Below are 18,793 nucleotides of genomic sequence, written 5' to 3'. Positions count from 1 at the left end.
ACAGGATGTTGCAATAAGATTTTGGGAATAGGACTATCCCTTTAGTTTGTAAAGGCCTTAAGCTTCTAATGTTCCAGGAATAAATATATATGTACCAGAGAGGACTTATCTTAAGCTGTAGGTCTTTGCTTTAACTATATTGCATCATACATTTTTCAGAAGGATAAAGGAGCTTTTTTGGTGTATTATTTTGTTTTTTAATCTTGCATTCTTCAAGTAAATTCACTTTTCAAAGCTCAGAAGGCTAAAGGATTGTTAAGCTAAAGAAGCTTCATCTGAGTTCCATACAGACTAAATTATTATATTTCCAGATTTCCTCTCACTTTGCTACAAGTCACAATGAGGAAAAAGTTGGGCTCCTTTGATGTGAAAAAAGCAATATATCACTTCTCTGAAAGAACATTTCTCAGTCTCTCATGTGAAAAAGGATTAACACCTCCAACAAAGGTCCCGTAGATCACAGAACTAAGCAGCAATACTGCACAGTATTCCTGAGGAGTGGAAAAACTGTATTTAAGCAAGAGATTGTTTGAACTGGCAAACAGAAGCTTTTTAATAGCTGAAGATCTAAGATAAAGGATTAAACCTTTCTGAAGTATCTGCACTTAAACAACTCTAAAGACAAGGAAACGAGTTTAAATTCATGAAAGATGCTCTTTGTTTTCCTAAATGAACCGTGTTCTTTAGTGTCAAAACAAAATCCATTCATGGCATTGTCAACTACATAAACTTCATTACAATACCATTTATATACCAAAGTCTGACCTTGCTTACTTTCTAAAATTATTACTGGTTTTGGGCATCTGCCTCGTGCTTGCCTGAATTCATAGCTAACAACCCATCTTTGTCCTTTCAGTGCACGCTTGTGCAGTACACATAAGTAGAGTGTGTAAACGGAGATGCTAGCTTTAAATCATGACTCGTGTCCTTTTCCCACGTTGCAAATCAGGCCTGGTGGGTTATCTCTAATAACACGTTGGTGAGCTTATAGGAATTAAATGGTTGAAGTGGCATTAAAAAGAATTTGCTGTTAGTGACTGTAGGAATGTGAGTTGATTAGTGTTTATTGGACATTGGGAAAGTAGGAATTTCTTTCCTTATTTTCATCTTCAGAAGCTGAGCATGAGAAAAGGAGATGTCAGAATGTCATTAAAACTTCCCTTACAGGCTTTGTTTGTTTATTTTCCACGAGACCGCTGCTTAGCGTGCTTGCTTAAGAAGAAAATCACAGCATTTTTTTATCTCAAGCAGCAAACAGGTAACCTTCTGACCTCTTCACTAAATCCCCAACTGAACCTCTGAAATTAGGGTGATTTAGCATTTTATGGCACAGAATAAAAATCTCTAATTCTGTTTCCAAATAGTGTATCCTGAACACACATTTTATTAAGCTCTTGACTCATTCAGCCATGTGTATTTTGTAAAGTTCCTATGGTTATTGTTTTACAATAGCTGCTTCCAGAAGCATTGTAAGGGTTTCAATTAATCAGCTCTTTGTGTGCTTCAGACTATGCAAATTTATCACATCAGACCATTCAGCAGCTCATGGGAAAGCAGTGTACAAACTGTATTGTCTTCTAGCACCTCCTCTCATTTAGAGTGATGTTTTTAATAAGAAAACTAATCAAGTTTACTTATGCATTATTTATCTGTTAATTTTAATTCCGTTCTTTACTTCTTATGTCAAATGGGATCTAGCAAGTGATACGATAGATCAGCGAGTGATTCCATATTGAACAAAGCTCGGGTGATACAGCACTTTCCTCTTCTGGAGTTGTTTTGTGCTTAGTTAGCCATCGTGGCGTGCAGTCAGAGTTCTGAAGCAGATGTACATTTTTGCTTAACCTTTTCCATAATTGCCCATCAGTTGGTTGCTTGCCCGCAGTACGTGGTGCTGTGCTGTAGGTACCCGTCTTCTTTATTGCATGGCATAGTCGTTTTTCTCAGGAGTACTTCCAAAGTATGGCAAACCTGAAATAGGCACTTTTCAGTTAGTTTGAGCTGTTCTGCCATTGGAATAAACAAACAGGGACACTTAGCAATGCACTTCTTTTTGTCTTGCTGATAGGAGCTGGTATTACTTGCTGCTTCCATTCACTTCATCTCCTTAGCTCTCTAATGCCCCTCCTGCTGCTAGTAATTAGTTTTCTATATTAGGGTGTTTTGACTTATTTGATTTTTTTTTTCTTTTCATTTGGTGTGTATGTGTGTACAGGGCACCTGACAGAGCTTTCCCATACCTCCTTCCGGACCCTGCCCCCTCCTGCCTCCCTTTGCCGCTTGTGGCTGTCAGTGGGCTGCAGAACAGGCACTGGTTCTGGAAATGGGAATGTCTCCTGTTGAGGAATGGAGCAAAGGGGTGAGAGACCTCTGTGTCCTGCAGGGCTGTGTGGAGGTGCAGGGTGCTGGGATGCAGAGAGCCTTATGGAAGGATGGGGCTGTCAGCCTGGTCAGGGCTGGCATTTACTGAGCGACGTACAACAGCATGGCGTTTGTTTCGTCTGGAAAAGTAATTGCTGACTTTTCTGCTTTATTAGTCTTTGATTCTGGTCCTAGACAAGAACTTCACAGTGTTACAGGTGCAAAGAGATTCAGGCCCATTGGAATACAGCATTTAGACTAAAACTGTATTGCCAGATTCCATGTGCAGCACATAAAAATGTGTGCTGAGGGGAGAGGAGTGAGACCAAGTAATTCTGTTTGTCTTATGTGAAAGCTGGGGAGCAATTTTCATGTGAGTAGTGAGAATGAGTAGCAATCAGGAAATCTTAAAAAGCCATAGTAAGAACAAAATGAAGTACGGGTTTGAGTGTGTGCTGTTTATGGATATTACATGGGGAATAGCCAGGCAGCTCGACTCTGAAATGTAGTTGGTGCTGCACGGGACAGCGTTTGGAACTTGAGACTCTTAAATCCAGCCTCCCCTTTTCTCCTTTACTGTTTTATGAACCAATTTCAAGTGATTATTCCACTTATAATGGATTAATTCACTCGATCAATTTTTTGCAGCTGCTTGGCAATGCAAACTGGCATTTTGTTGCCCTGCTGCAAACCCTGGCACAGCAATCGGTGCTGAAAAGGAGCAGCAGAGTCAGGAGCTCACAGAGCAGACCTGCAGCCGTTAGCTGATCTCTGAAGAGCCTGTAACAGAGAGAGACTGCAAAACAAATCAAGTTCACCTTTTGGAGCAAGTTGCAGCTACTTGCTTTTAGAAGTTGTGTTGTGTGTAGGAAGGTGCCTTTCAGGTTTGTAAATAGCTCCTTAGGAGGAAAGATAAACTTTCTTGAGACATGGAGAGAAGCTGCTCTCCATTCTGTTCTCTAAACACAGATGGACGTGCTGTAGATCTGCTCCCTAAACTCAGCAACTTCTTAAAATGTGGACTCTCTAAGCTGAGGTTTCGTAGCTTTCCCTTTTTTTCTTTCTTTCTTTCTTTCTTTTTTTTTTTTTGGCTATAACAGAAACTTTATAAAAGGCCTACCAAGCTTCCCATTGCTGGATGCTAAATATTTTGTTTTTAACTTCTAAGCTCATTATGCTGTCTTTGTGTTAACTTGTATTAAAATCTGTCAGCTATGACTGGTCTCATAACCACAGCCAGCGGACCAGAATAAGTTAATTATTTACTTGTGTCACTAGTGCTCTTCATCTAATGAAATGCACAGCTGTGTTAGATCTGCAGTTGGGTGTGTAGGTCCCATTGTTCCGCAAGTCAGCGGAGGGTAGAAGCCGCTATGATGGAGAGCCCTCAGTTCTTTCTGCTGTTCTGCCTTTCTGTGTCGATTTCATGGATCTTTTATCATTCACTTTCACACAAAACAAACAACACAGTGGCTGTCTGCTATGGGAACCAGCGTGGCATATAAAAGGTTTTCAGAGCCTAAAGTAATTTTAAGTTAGCTAAGATTTAATTTTTGGCTTACAGGTGCCCCGAAGTCCAGATGTAGCCTAATACTTTCTTAGAAGTAGATGGGAATAAGGCACAACACGAGTGCCGTAATATGCCTGCAATAACGTATTTATGTACATAAATGTAGGATGAACAACTTGTGTGCACAGGAAGCGTGGGTTTTGGTTTTTGTTTTCCTTTTCATTTTCAGCAACTTGGTGGGGAGAATAGAAGGGTGCTGCTGCTTTATCATAACGGATCAGTGTAAATTAATTTCAGTAAGTTTAAAAACTAAACGCTACCCCCCCCCCCACCCAGACGCTCTCATCCTTCCCGTCCCTCCCCCCATACTTACCATTCCCACTCCGTTGGCTGCTGTTGGTGCACCTCTCCCTGCCTTGCTGCTTCCTCCTGAGCCGCCGCCGCCATCCCCCTGCGTGCTGGCGGCTGGGGCTGCCTTCCTGGGGATGTGCCCAGCACCCCCGGCCCTCAGGAGCCCCTGTGCTGCCAGTGGCTGCTCAAACGGTAGCATTGGCTTGAAGGAGTATGGCCTAAAGTGCTTGAAGTTGTACGTTAGTTCTCTGGGTCACTTACAGTCACAGTGTTCTGATCTGCAGAATTCAGTGGTAAGGCTAGAAGGGAAAATGTCACAATGCATGATAAACAGTTAAGTGAGTTTTCATGCTTCTGCTTAACGTGTCGTAAGTAATTTTAGTCTAGTTTTTTTCTGTTCTTTTATTTTGCACCCAGCGAGACCAAAAAGCACTTTCAGAACTTCTCTGGAAGTTACAATTTGTGTTCAGGGGCTGACAAAGTACAGACAGCATAAGGAGTGGTTGTACTTTGTAATTCATCGAGAGCAGTCTTTCTCAACAAATGAACACTACCTGTAAAAATGTTGGCTTTTTGTATTTTCCCCTAATTTGCCCCCAGCTCCCATCAAATCCCAACTTCATTAAGCATTTAGTGAAGATGCATGTGATAGATTCTGAATCAGCAGTCATCCTGTGTGTCCAGAAAGATGATGTAAGACACCCAGTTTCTTCATTTTGTTTTTCCAGATAACTATAGAATCAGCTTTAAAAAAATAGGTTTCACTTAAGATGTTCCAGATCGTCAGAAGCTTCTGGTTGCATCCGAAAACTGTTTCTGAAGCTTTCTTCCTTTATTGCTAGCTGACACATCACAGGGAACATTATGCAGGGCTATGCTAATGCAGCCAGTCTTGTCACAAGGGCTCTCTTCCAGCCTGCAGGTCTGAGCAGTGGTCACGGTAATGAATCTGGGTAAAAAGTGATCCATGAGAAAGAGAGGAGGAGAAAAACACTGAAGAAAATCTGGTGATGAGGCGTCAGCCCTGCTGGTGGTTTGCTGCTGGTGAATTGAAATGTTCTCTCTTCTGCAGGAGTGTGTGGACTGATTGTTCCTCAGGAGGACATGCCGTTCTGTGATACAGGAATCTGTCCAGATATCATAATGAACCCTCACGGCTTCCCATCGCGTATGACGGTTAGTGGCTACGTTGTCATTAAAGAGGCAGTGTCCAACAATAGAGGAAATGAAGTGGATTAGCCAGAAACAAAACTGTGTGAGAGTGATACAGTTGCAGAATGAACGTTCTTCAGTCCTTGTGCCACTCGCTTGCTCTCTTACAAGCATTCAACTCTCTGTTTTGAAACATCCTTCTGTAAAGGGAGTCAGGATGTGGGCTGTTCATTTGTGCATCACAGTCATTTTTGTCCTACATCAAACTATTAAAAGAGCAACCAGATACTTCAGTTGAAACCTTTCCCTTTGAGCATTTCTTGTTCTCCATCCCAAGTGGCTTAGCCCAGTAAGCCAGCCGGGCAGGCAGTGAGGGGAAGAGCAGAGATGTGTAAGGCCTGGAACTATTACTGAAACCCTGCACACACCTCCCTGGAATTCACACAAGATGCACCATGTACATCACAACCTGACCTCCACTGATTATTCTGTACACCTGTGATGTTTTTTCCTTCGTTAGCTGCCTTCCTTTTGTTCCCACTGCTGCACTGTAGAGTGTCAAACTCTGTGACTGTCTCCCAGAGCATAAGGCCGTGCTGAATTGTGCTCACTTTTCAGAGAAGCTGAAAAAAATTGCCATGTCTGACTCTAGGACTTAAAGGGTTCCCAGACCCTGTCTGGTGATCACATCTTACTACAGGAATTCCTCCTTGTTCTCCTTGGGTTGCCCCCACTCCTTCCATTGCATGAGGTAGCACAGGTTGCCATCTCAGTCCCATCATAGGATGGTTTTGGTTGGAAGGGACCTTTAAGATCTCTTAGTTTCTATCCTCTGTTATAGGCAGGGACACCTCACACTAGTCTTACTAACACTTTGAATACATTCTAGCATGTACTGGTGAGCAGTCTGTTAACTCTGCTTTTCCTTGTGCAGGTAGGAAAGTTAATTGAACTCCTGGCTGGGAAGGCTGGGGTCCTAGATGGCAGATTTCACTATGGAACAGCTTTTGGAGGCAGTAAAGTGAAGGATGTGTGTGAAGACCTCATTCGCCATGGTTATAACTACCTAGGGAAGGACTATGTAACATCTGGTATCACCGGGTAAGAATTTGCTGCGTAATTTAGCTGTCTTGGGGGGAGTGGGGAAATGCTGTTGAAGCACATCCAAAAGTGCTTCTTATGTTTCAGAGCTCCAGAGCTTTCTGTTATTGACAACCTAATCTGTGAGATGGGGGCAAGAGCACTTCTTTTTTCTTAAACGCATTCTGTGGTTCTGTGTTTTGAATTAATCAGTGTTTGCTTGGCTGTGATGTGAATGGCTACTGTAGGAGGCATGAAAATCTTCCAAGTTCTTCTGTATGGCAAGAAAGTTAAAGTCAAGGTATTTCTTCTGAGACAACAGAAGAAATTTCAGGTTTCTTTTGGCAGCAGTTCTTGTCTGTACTTGGAAGGAGATGAGCATTTTCATACTGATTCTAATAATACTGTAAAATGTAGATTTGGAGGCAGGTGTTATTTCCTTCGGAATATTTTGTACGTGCTTTCTTTTATTATTTTTTTCCTTTCACTTGCACAATGATTCAGTCTGGCATAATACTCTTATTTGCAACCTTCCTGCTGTGCCAATCGGACCGGCTTCTGAGACACAGAGTTCAAAGAACTCAAGATAGTTTAGGAACAGGAAAAGGCCATATGGTTCCACATGCCTGCCTTCCAAAATGCATCTTAATCCCACCTTCCTGCTATTTTTATTATTCTCCCAGTCCCCTTCTTCTCAAGGAATAAGTTTAGATCTCTCCTGTAAGTTGTTTTGTTGTAATTACTATTCCTACCAATTTATTCCATATGCTGTCTTTTGTTTCGAGACCGAAGATTTTATCTACCTTACCTTACCCCTCCATATTCCGTATATTCTTTATGAAGTATTCAAATGTTTGAAATGCTTTCTGTTGGTGACTCATAACTTTTAACAAACACATCTATTCTTATTTCTCATCGAAAATAAAATAATCTTGCTCTAAAAATCCCCTGCTTCCAAACTTCAATTTTGTACTGCCCTGTTTAGAGACTTTTCTTTAGGATACTGGTATTCTCTCAGGCAAATTTCACATGCTTCATCTATTTTTTAATGATATTTGAAAGCATCTATGTGTGAAAGTTTCAAATACGTATGCAGATTCCAGATGTCTAGTTACATGTTATTATTGGATTCGATGGGCAGCTTTTGGATTGATGCTCTATCGTGGAAGTAGGGACTGTGAATGGGAAGTTGTCTCTTGCTTGATTTTGCCTCACGTGTATGTTTCTAGAAATAAATGGTTGTCAGTGCTGAGTTTTTGTGTTAAATCTGGTTGTTAGTGAGTGCTGAAGGTGGTAACTGGGAAATGACCAAGTGCTCTCAGCTGTTGCTTTCTGCTCTTTTGGTGCTTGAGCTGTTCGTACAGTTGGTGGTATTTTAAAGACATAATCTTGAGCTATTATTCTAGCTTGCTGAAATGAGTAACACCCTCTGTGCTGCTTCCAGATGTTCCTGAGTTGATGCAAAGCTCAGCATCTGAAATGCAGTTCTGAAGGGTCCTTTTACCCTGCTTGTCTGAGTCCCCAGTGCCTACCTGGGCAAAGAGTTTTGTACTGGGGGCACGGCTGCTGAGCAGGCCCCTACCTGCTGCAGGTAGTGCAGCGTGTGGCAGGAGCCAGGGAGCTTGTTTCTTGCTTGTCCATTGATAGAGCAGTACATGGTGCTAGCAGTGAGCTGCTCTTCCATTCAGAGATGTGCTCTGGAGGATTTTTAGGCCAGTTGACCTGGAAGCCCAAACACATTCTTCAAGGACTTGTGATTCCTGGATTGTTTTAAATTCCTCTTGCCCATGGCATGCTTGTCTCTCTTAAGGTAAATATGTGCTGACTGTGGATGTTGTGTTTTATCTTAATCCTTCCAGGGAGCCTTTGGAAGCATACATCTATTTTGGCCCTGTGTACTACCAGAAACTGAAGCACATGGTGTTGGATAAAATGCATGCAAGAGCTCGAGGACCCAGAGCAGTGCTCACCAGGTACTGTCAAAGGCTGGGTGCAGAATTCCTGGCCTGACCTCAGAAATATGCCCAGCTGACTAATAGGTATAAAACGGAGTTTGTTCACCTCTTGATGCTTGACAAAAAGTGCTATTACCTTTTTATATACTGTTACAGAGTAGAGCTCTCACGGTGCACTGTGATAGAAGGTTGTTCTGAATATCCAAGTGTGCTTTGTGCCATACAAAAACTGAGTGCTTCTCAGACTTCTGTTTACAGTTGGTTAAAAAGTACCACCTTCTGATTCGTAGTGCACGCTTTGGCTCTTCCCTGCCAGATCGTTCTTATCATAGGCATTTCAGGAGGACTGTTCTCTTTTTTTTCCTTTAACAATCGTACTTCTACAAAGTAAGAAACGAGCAGGAGGGAGAAATTATTTTAGATATTTCAACGGTCTGCGGTACTGAGAGGTTAATATTGATGTGGCCCAACTGTAGCACAAATCAGCATTACTGTAACGTGCATCCCCAGTACACTGTACTTGGCCTTGCAAAACTTCCATGCAACTCTAGAACTTAATTTAGAGTTTTATGTGGTGATCCACAGTTTTTTGTACAATACCGTGCAGGAGAACTGTGCTTTCGTACTAACAAGTTGCAAAGTTTACAGAGACCCCAACAATAAATCTCCATTTTTATTTGCCCAGTTTAAATATCTTGTCAGTTTCTGTGGAGTTGTGATGATTGCTCTGAGCCTGAACTTGGTATTCTCTCCAACAAAAAGGTTGATTACTGCACTGATGTCCTCTTAGGTACATTTTGAAGACATACTCTGGGGTATATGCAATAAGAACATCTGGAGGTGGGCTTACATTCTCTGCAACTTTGGGGAATTGGCAGCACTGTGCTTTCACTGGTGCTACTCACCTTTTTCCCTTGGAGGCTGTATGGGAGCTGTTGAATCACAGCCTGAACCACTGATTGATCACTGAGGCAAGCACTGAGTCAGCTGTGGGAGCACAGGTGAAGGCAATGCACTGTGTGACCGAAGGGGTGGGGTCTGGCTCCACCTATCCCAGACCCCATGTAAGGGCTGACCACCACTGGGAAGGATCTCTTGTTGGAGATGGCTCCTTTGGAGTTTCCTATTGTGAGCCTAGGACATGGGTGTGAACATTTTTTCCCTTTACTTTGATTGTCTCTTTTCCATCACAATAATCTGTCTGATTATACCATCTATCTTAGCTATAATACCATTTGGTATTATTCATTCTGTTAACCTCACACCTTACAGAGGCAAACCAGCTTTTTGGCTCCAGCTCTAAAGCTGCTTGCACTCACGTGCCAGATAGTTGACGTTCCTGTCTCACAGGAAGTGGCTCAGTGGCACAGTGTTTGTTTTGAGGAGGCTTCTAGTGAATCCTTCAGTCTAACACTATCCATCACAGAGGGTTATGAGCTGAGTTTTGCCAGGCAGCTTGCCCTGCCTGCCCACACACCACTAGCCGGTCTGTCCTCTTAACAGGTACAGCTTTCATCTCTTCATACACTGTTACATAGTGGAGGTGCTGGTCTCTGCTCTACCTGATAAAGAAGTATTTTTTCGTTGCATGTTTCCCGTGTACTTTGGCTGTCTGACCTCATGCTTTTTCTGGGACAAATTTAAGTTGTTTTCCATAGAGGAAAATACCAGTGGTTGAACTGGGAGAGAAATCATGAAAAACTTCTTTATTTCTAAGCTTTTCCACCAACCACATGAATAGTTGTGCTGCACTTACTCTTCTTAATTTCTGTATCGCAGCTCCTTACCGGTATGAACCTGAATGACATTCCCAATTACTGTGCTGTCTGCCCTGTTTTTTGTGCTTTGTGTTAGTCATACTATTGGTCCTTCATATGAAAAAGAAAGCTTACTGTCTCAGCTAGAGGTGTGCCCAGTTGTTTTACTAAAGTTCCTAGCTTACCTAAATCCCTTCATCAGCTTTCATGTTGTCTCCTCCAACTTCTCAGCTTTGTAGAAATACTGAATTTAAATGAAACCTAAATCCCAAGTCAAGGTAATACTTGTATGTAAAGACGAATGTGCTGTGATTTCCCCCACCCCTTGCTTTGAATTCTTTGTTCCAGTCTGTAGCATCATACTATGCAGCTAGGGCTCTTTATCTGACTTTGAGGAAAGCTAGTGAATGTTCAATTTATGCTGCCTCTTGACTAGTCCTTCAGGAATTTTCTTTTTTTCAACTAATTAAACTGCTCTTATTGCCATTGCCTCTGCTGATAGAGCCTGCTTTGCCAGCTTTCATATTCACTATTATTTTTTCATCCACTGTTCTTCCTGACAGATTGCCTCTAATGCTGTTATTTTTTTTGCTTTTAAAAGTAATCTTGTAGCATCTTCCAGCATGGAACCTAGCAGTCATCATCTTGAAGTGCATTTAATTGCGTATCAAGTGTACCTTAACTGACAGAGTTATGTTTCCATCTGAAGTATGGCTGAAGACTTGAGTTCCTTGAACATTACTAGTGCTAAGCATTGCACAGATTTAAACAAGACTGTGAAACTGCAGAGCAACGCTGTCAACATGGTCAAAAACCACTGGGATGTTACCCTCTGAGTTGGTGTTTGCTAAATGAAATGCAAGAATTAATTATTTTTTTCCCCATGACTGGTTAACAATTAATTTAAAACTAAGTTTCATAGATGGTGTTGTGCAGATGCTACATCTCTCATAGATAAATTGTTTTTAGTCTTCCTTATGAGAGAACAAAGTAAGCCTTCTGCAAACACGGTTGTTCTGGTGGGCATTGTCAGAGCTGCCACTTGTATATCCTTTGAACTTACAGATATTGCCAGTTCCTATTGTACCGCAGGGCTGTGACGTGAGAGTGGTCAGAGTTCCTCTCTGGGGAGCACAGTGCTCCCTCCTCCTGTTGGGCAGTAGATTTTTAGGTCATGTCTTGCTTTTGGAAGGCCACCATTTCAGGCAGCAGCTCTGGGGCAGGTGCAAGGATTTGAGGTGAAACCCCAGAGGTGTTACTCATGGGAGTTTGGTCACGTTTCCCTCCACTGGCCACTGAAAGAAGGAACGGGGCCATGAAGCTGAACCTGCTTCTCTTGAAAGTGAAAGAAAATGCAGTTATTAGCACCAAGAAATCCTTAATGTGCTTAAACCACTGAAGTTAATTGTTTTATGCCTTTCTTACTAAATGCAACAGCTAAATAGCATAAAGGTCACTTGGCCTGAATATATCTTTTTAATATAAAGATCTATTCATTTTATGTAAGATTTAAGCGTTTTAAGATCTCTTAATCCTATTTTCCTTAAAATATAAAAAATGTATTTTTTTTTATATTCCCTGTCTTATCTTCAAGTGTCTGCTTTGTCTTCTGAGTGTTAAATTCAGAATAAATAATGGCAGCAGTTACCCAGGGCAACAGCTGCAGTGTACGTGTGTAGAGAAGGGGAAGCACAAATGCTTCCTAAAAACTGGTTTAATATTTTAAGTAATCCTTGGTGTGAAAAGTTTTCAAACTCATGTAAGCTGAAGAAAACTCTGATAAACTTAAGGAGCCAAAGACAGACTCTCTACAAAAGCTCAATCTCAATATTGAAATTTTTGGTACTTTAGAAAACTGCTTCTCTGAGAAGTGAGAGTTTTATTTGTTTTGTTTATAGTGGGATAATTTTGACATTCAGTGGAAGTGAAACACTTAAGAGCTTAAGATTCAAGTTTGCATGTGCATGGGTTTTTTTTAATGGGATTTCAGCTGCCTTAAAAATCTTCGTCCTGCAACTCTTCAAGGGCTGGAATCGAGACCCCATAGTTTTTTCAAGTGGTTTTATCCTCCCTTAATTGGATTGTGACTTTATTGGGGAGGTCACGTTTATAAAGCTCTGTTGGGATTTTATCCTGTGGACCAGCACCTGGTGATACTCTTGAAAGTAAGCCTCTGAGTTTAACTGTTTCTGTACAAGTCAGTTGGTAGAAGAAAACTCGGGCACTTTGAATGCTGCAGCGAATGTCTTTGCTTCTGGAGGCCCGTCTGCTTTTAAAGTCTGCCTCTAAGCACTTCACAAAACTGCATTCCCCACAGGGTTAGGCCTTTAAAACTGCGTCTGAACAGTGATGGTGCATCGCCCAAGCTGGGGGGGGGTTGGGATTTTAATCAGGATGTAAACAGCTTCTATCCATTCTCCCAACAGCGGAGGAAAATAGAAGGTTATGTGAATGAAAAAGGCGATTTGAATTACAAGCAGATTAGTTTTAAAGTTCCACTGTGGTCAGAGTAAAGGGAGCTACTTCCCCTAAAAAACAAACACAGCTTGCATCTTTGGAAGGTCAGTTTGGTCTGGTAATTAGCTATTAGCTAGTTTAAAAAAAAATGTTGTAAGTAATTATTAGATGTTGAAGTCTTTCAGAAATCTCTTTCCCCGAGCTGGTAAAAACTTATTTTAAATCTGTCTCATATATTTAACAAATTTGGTAGTTTGGTATAATATTAACTAAATATACTCCAAAAGTTATGATCCGTATGTATCATTTTTGTGTATTTTATGTGATTTATAGTGCTCTAGAATAAAGGAACAGTGCACAAACAGTAGCTTTCACTGTCCAACGAAACCTCCTGTGATTTCCAACAACAATTTTTATTCCTTCTCTTTACTGTTGTGCTTTGGAGAACTAAGATTGAAGTATTTAATAAAATGCATACAATATTTTAGTGCTTAGGAAGTTAAGATTGGTTTTGCTTCATAGTCCACTCTAATATTTGCAACTCAAATGCTACTGTGTTGTACTAGTACATGAAAGTAGAACTAATACTGAACTAAAATGCAGCATAGCAAATGAATATTGAACATTGACGATGTCCAACCAAAAAAGTATATATAGTTAAGTAATAGATTTTACCTTGCCTTTTTTATCTTCAGATGTTCAGTGTCTGTTTCCACTGATCTGGGGCTGGTCTTGATCCTCAGAGGTCTCTTCCAACCCCTACGGTTCTCTGATTAGTTAAAACTTCCTTCCCTCTGGCACCATGAGGATGAGAAGTCTTTCCAGACAAGAAGTGGGACTTCGATTCGTTCTGGGGAGCTAGAGATCCCATACAGCACTAAAATTACTTTAACCATCAAACGCAAAAAAAAATTAATGAGATAATTGTTACTTTAAAAAAAAAAGTATAGAATTTCAATAAACTCTTAGTAATGTCCATAGCAGAAGGGAGTAGTTGATCATGCTGTTTGCTTATTTGTTTTGATACTATCTCTAGGGTTTAAATGGTTTCATTTTAACCATGTAGTCTTGGTTGCAGTTCAACTGACATATGAGCTATGTGACTCGTTCATGAGCTGCTGAATATTGTTTCACTTAGATAACTGCAAAATACAGTGAATGTTTCAGAAAAAAATAAGAGTGCCAAATCTGTATCCAGATATGTGGTTGTTAGATACAGTTTTCAGTTTTCTCCTTGGATACTGTTTTGTTTTTGCTGGCTCAGCTGCATTCTGTGAAATAAAGTTGTGGTCTGACCCTGCAGTAGTTGCTCAGAGAACTGCCTCAGGTTGCCAGTGCAGGAGCAAAGATGAAATGTTTCAATCTGAATGACATTTATGAGATCAGCAGGGCTGGTTTGTAGAATGTTGTCTGATGACACTATACCATTCCTACAGTTAGAAGGCAAGTATTGCTAGGATGGTGGGACCGGTGTTCTGAATACTTAGTGCATTTTTCTAATATTTATTTTCAAGGCAACCCACTGAAGGTCGATCTCGTGATGGTGGTTTACGTCTCGGAGAGATGGAACGGGATTGTCTGATAGGATATGGGGCCAGCATGCTGCTACTGGAGAGACTGATGATTTCAAGTGATGCCTTTGAAGTGGATGTTTGTGGGCAGTGTGGCTTGCTGGGATACTCAGGCTGGTAAGTTGTCTAACAGCAGTGTCTTTTGTAAGTCATGGTGTCCCTTCCTCACTTCGTGCATGTGGCATCGTTCATAGATGTTCCTACTTTCAAGACAGCCCTCAATTCTAGGGTACATAAATCAGCATGGTACAGAGTAAAGGTGCCTCTACGTGACAGAACTTTGCCCGTGGCCAGGAGTCCCTTGACTAGGGGAAGAAAATATCAACTGTGTGTGTTCAAGCTACAGGTTACTTCAGTATTTATGTGTCGGGGAAGTGAGGAGTTGTGGGGAGAAAGAGAGATTCATTCCTAAATATTTCACAATGACACTGGAAGCTTGCAGCATTTTAGATATCAGTATCAATTAGGAGAAGCAGGCAGTTGGGCTTTGTTTACTTTGGTTCTTGGAGAGTGATTTCTCTGTGATATAATAATATAAGAAAGTTGAGACATTTTCAGTTTATATATAGAAGTGACAGCTACCCTTTCTGTCTGTGCTCAAATCTTTCTTCAGAAGTGTGTCTGGCCAGAAAGAAATCACTGTGTTTGCTAATGTCAGTAGCTGTTCAGCTCCGTGTGCAGCAGACGTACAGGCAAAGCCTGCTTTCTGTACAGCCTGTCCTGGCTGGTGATATTTAGTTGGACGTTGCCCTACTGGCTTTTGTGCAATAAACATTTTTAGGCTCTTATTTTTCTTGAGTGTGTATGCACTGTATGTGATGAGTGAGCTCTCTTTCTGATCCAAGTCTCTTAAAGCTTCTGCAGTGCAAGCAAGAGTTGAAGGAAGCTGCCAGAGAGGAAGAGCATGCATTAAGTCAAACAGCTGCTTCTCACTGTGTAATGCACTGCCTTAAAGATACTGACATGCAGATGTAGCTCAATTTTTCTTACAAGACCTTGGCTTTTAGAACAGGCCTTGAAGATTTTCAGAGACCAGATTAAATGAAAATACCTTGAAGAAAACTGGGAGTTTAAGCATGAGCGATAGTGTTAAACTGTGTTTTTAAGGGATTGTTAATCAATATACTTCCTATTTTGAAGTTCATAACGTAACCAAGTTCAGTGAGTTTTTAAAGTGACTGAAAGAAACTCTCAGAGTGAGACATTCTTGCGGTTGAGTTCTGTGAAAAGCTGTCTGAAGTGCAGGAGTAATGAAAAAGAGAGAGATTCTGCTGAGCAATACGATGTACCTACCAGTAGCCAAAGCAAGGCCCTATAATGAGCACCACAAAAGAGACAGTCATTAAGAAAAACTCACGTCTTCCAAGCTGGCCTTGTCAGTGATTTCAGCATTCATCAGACGCTGCTGTGAGAAGCCTTGTAGAAACATATTGTTTGGTGGGTAGCATTAAGGACAGTTGTCTGCAGGAAGATACGCTCGTCCTCTCAGACCAGGACTAGCAGCTGGGTATGTCTTGTGCAGGACAGTAACAGTGCATTGGTGCTGGGGCCTGAGCTTTTGTAGGGAAAGGGGACTGTTGTGGTGGTGACAGTCTGTCCCCATGAAAGATACAGTAGAAGCCTAGTGTAGCAATACCAGCTGCACACAAATCCTTCAGCTTTGCTGTGGTACAGTTACATACTGAATTCCTTGAACAGAATTTGGTCCTTTGTTGATGATAAATTGGTCTTTTCTATATAGTCTGAGCATTTTAAAGTCTTAACATCAACTTCAGCTCTGTTGCCTTTTCCTGTCCAGCGTAGTATCAATCCTAGGATCAAATGGTCTCTTGGATACTTCAATTTCTATGACCTCGGTTTGACAGTAACTTCAGTTTGTGCACATTATATCTTATAGCCTTTCTGGATGATCTCTGTGGACATACAAAAGAGGCCAGGAAGGGTCTGGCTTCAAGGTGTGGTACAGCTGTCATTAAACACTAGACTTCTGAGATTAGAGAAGTAGTGACTCATCAGGCTTCCAAGGGCTTGCCAAGTTTCTTTTTTTGTTGTTGTTTTTTCTTTAAAGAGTACAACTGTTTGCTGTTTGTTGTCATCAAAAATCACTTCTGTTTAGGCTGCTTCACCCTTCCTAAAACCTTAGCTATCAGTATACATTTGGAACAAGCTAATAGTTACAAAGCTGTAGTTGAGGTCCATGCTGGTTTAGCGGCGTGTCAGCTGTAACACTCCTGTGGAACAGTGCAGCGTGCTGCAGGGAACACAAGCTCATCTGCAGTCAGATCTAGGCAAAGTCTAACTAATTACTGGAGAGCCTGAAGCCTCATTCCTCATCATAAACCAGAGAAATGTAATGAAATCTTCTATACCATTAATTGTTGAAACTTATGTGGTTTTCAAGAGGAAAATAAAAAATAGAAACACCCCAATTATGAACATGTGGAGGTCAGTTTTTCGGAGCAGGTCCCTGGCATGGTCTTCAAGTATGTCCATGAAAGAGAAGTAGCACAGTCCGGTAAGAGTAACTGTGGAAGAACTAATGGTGAGTTTCATAACCAAGAACCTTGCTTGACATGAACCAGCCTTATTAGACCTGGCTGTAGTGACTCCCTCAGGCTTCAGGTAGAGGTCACTGATAACAAAAACAAGTGACTAAGCATTGGCTTTATTGTAGATATTGGTTTTTGGACTCATTCTGTACCACAGAAACATGTAGCAACTTTGCTGCCATGACCTCATGCCAGGAATATAGATATGAAACATGTAAGTAGAAGGAGAGCTTTGATTAGACCATTAGAGGAATGCTGGGTCACTCTGTGTTCCCAGAGCCTGGCTTCATCAACTCTCCAAAGCCAGAAGACGGAGAATAAACAAGAATGAGAAAATTCAGAGATAAGAAACAAAATAAAAAGGAAAAACTCTCTCCCAAATGTTAATATCATTGTTTGAGTAAAGAATGCAGACTGTGTTAAAGCAGCTTCACCAGCAAACCCTCTCTACAGAAGATTTTGCTGTCTCTACAGAGGGACCTAAGGGGGGAGTCGCTCCTTTTCTGAGTTAGGAATATGGATTGGTTTGAGGCAGTGTAGGGTAAGGTTGTGAATAAGGGGAAAACAAAAATCCCAACTAAATGTGACATTTCATTCTTCCTGCCTCTTTTTTGTGACTGTATATAAGATGGAAACTGAATCATGAGTTGTGTTTCTGAAATACCTTGTCCTGTTCACCTCCTTTCTCATTATGTAATGCTGAACATTTGTTGGCAGTTGTGCGAGTGGTGAAGAAGCAGAAGTTGGTCCTGGTAGCTGCTATGAGCACTGTGATTCTTGCCCAACAAAAGTGCAGATTTAACATGAAGCTCTTATTGACTTCAGTCAGTTTTATTTAAAAGCCTAAAGTTGTGATCTCCTTAAAAGTGCTAACGTGTCATTAGCACTCAGCTCCTTCTAGGACTGAAGGCAGTGTTTAAATGCAAGTGACAATGGAAATGATGGATGGTGGCAACTGCTCTTCTCTGCAGAGCTTTCTTTATGCATAAACTGACTTTCTTTTTTGCTTGTTTCCATAGGTGCCATTACTGCAAATCATCATGTCATGTGTCTTCTCTGCGGATACCTTATGCCTGTAAACTCTTATTCCAAGAACTGCAGTCGATGAATATCATACCTAGGCTAAAACTAGCTAAGTACAACGAATGAACAAGAAAAAGAAGGAAAAAAGTACTTTTCATAAATAGAAACCCAGCATATGTGTAACTGGAAGATTGTTTGGTGAGCAGGAGTAACTCTAAAACCTAAGTGGGCAGAGGGAGGTGCAAACCAGTTGTAGGAAATCTTTCTAGTGTATTCTCCTTGTTTTAAGTTCATAGAGGATGCTTCATCAGTGACATCCACTGGGAGCACTTCTGAAAGCATCGATTAGTCACAGTGACCAAGGCACATGGGGATGGTGGAATAAGGCCATGACATAGCAAAGCACATATATCCCTCTGAAGGATGTAGCAACCCCTTTTTGCTGCATTTTGTTTTGAAAAATGTTTTGCTGGATGTGGGCATGAACTGCCCTCAGTGCACATCTTATTCAGAGAGGCTAAAAACATGTTTTGCAGACTAGTGGAATATGAAAGACTAATAAATGCGTGAAATAACAGTGCCTGAGTTTGTGTTGTCATGTTGCATAAGGACGATAGAAATGGTTGAGGATGGTTAAAATTGAGGGGCCCTCTGCCTCCTCATACAGCTGAACTGTGGATGCTGATCCTGACATGACTATGACACTCATGTTGTGCTTCTTATGCAGCTAAGAGAACAGCAGCAAATGAGTACTGGCCAGAATAGGCTTCCTTCCTAAGCTGCTAACAGAATATGTAAACTGGTGTCTCAGGTTACAAACAAAATCTGAAAGGAGAGATTTTATTCTCCTTTTTTCTTTTGCAGTAGCATTGATGATACATCTCAGCACAGCACATTGAGACTGGAAAAGCTCTTGAAGCACCTCTACCGAGATCTGAACGGCTCTGGGTTATTTATTTATGATGATTTATAAAAGAATGACATAAACCAAACATTTTCATTCGCAGACCACTAGAGGAAGAGGTTA

The 18,793-nt window shown here is 41.2% G+C and overlaps 1 protein-coding gene across 1 annotated transcript in view; it reads left to right on the top strand.

The window, feature by feature from the left end:
* Positions 1 to 18,343, top strand: part of POLR3B (RNA polymerase III subunit B) — a 69,587-nt gene extending 51,244 nt beyond the window's left edge. Inside the window, exons 24-28 of the mRNA XM_065743073.1 lie at positions 5,295 to 5,398; positions 6,309 to 6,475; positions 8,314 to 8,427; positions 14,138 to 14,311; positions 17,763 to 18,343. Coding sequence (XP_065599145.1) covers positions 5,295 to 5,398; positions 6,309 to 6,475; positions 8,314 to 8,427; positions 14,138 to 14,311; positions 17,763 to 17,892 — 689 coding nt within the window. The 3' untranslated portion in view covers positions 17,893 to 18,343. The remainder of the gene's footprint in view (positions 1 to 5,294; positions 5,399 to 6,308; positions 6,476 to 8,313; positions 8,428 to 14,137; positions 14,312 to 17,762) is intronic.
* Positions 18,344 to 18,793: the final 450 nt, after the last annotated feature.

The sequence above is a fragment of the Cyrtonyx montezumae genome, unplaced genomic scaffold (assembly GCF_038088225.1).
Source record: "Cyrtonyx montezumae isolate F1298 unplaced genomic scaffold, pur_monq_1.0 scaffold_3, whole genome shotgun sequence".
Lineage (NCBI taxonomy): Eukaryota > Metazoa > Chordata > Aves > Galliformes > Odontophoridae > Cyrtonyx > Cyrtonyx montezumae.
This window is presented reverse-complemented; position numbering and strand designations above follow the sequence as displayed.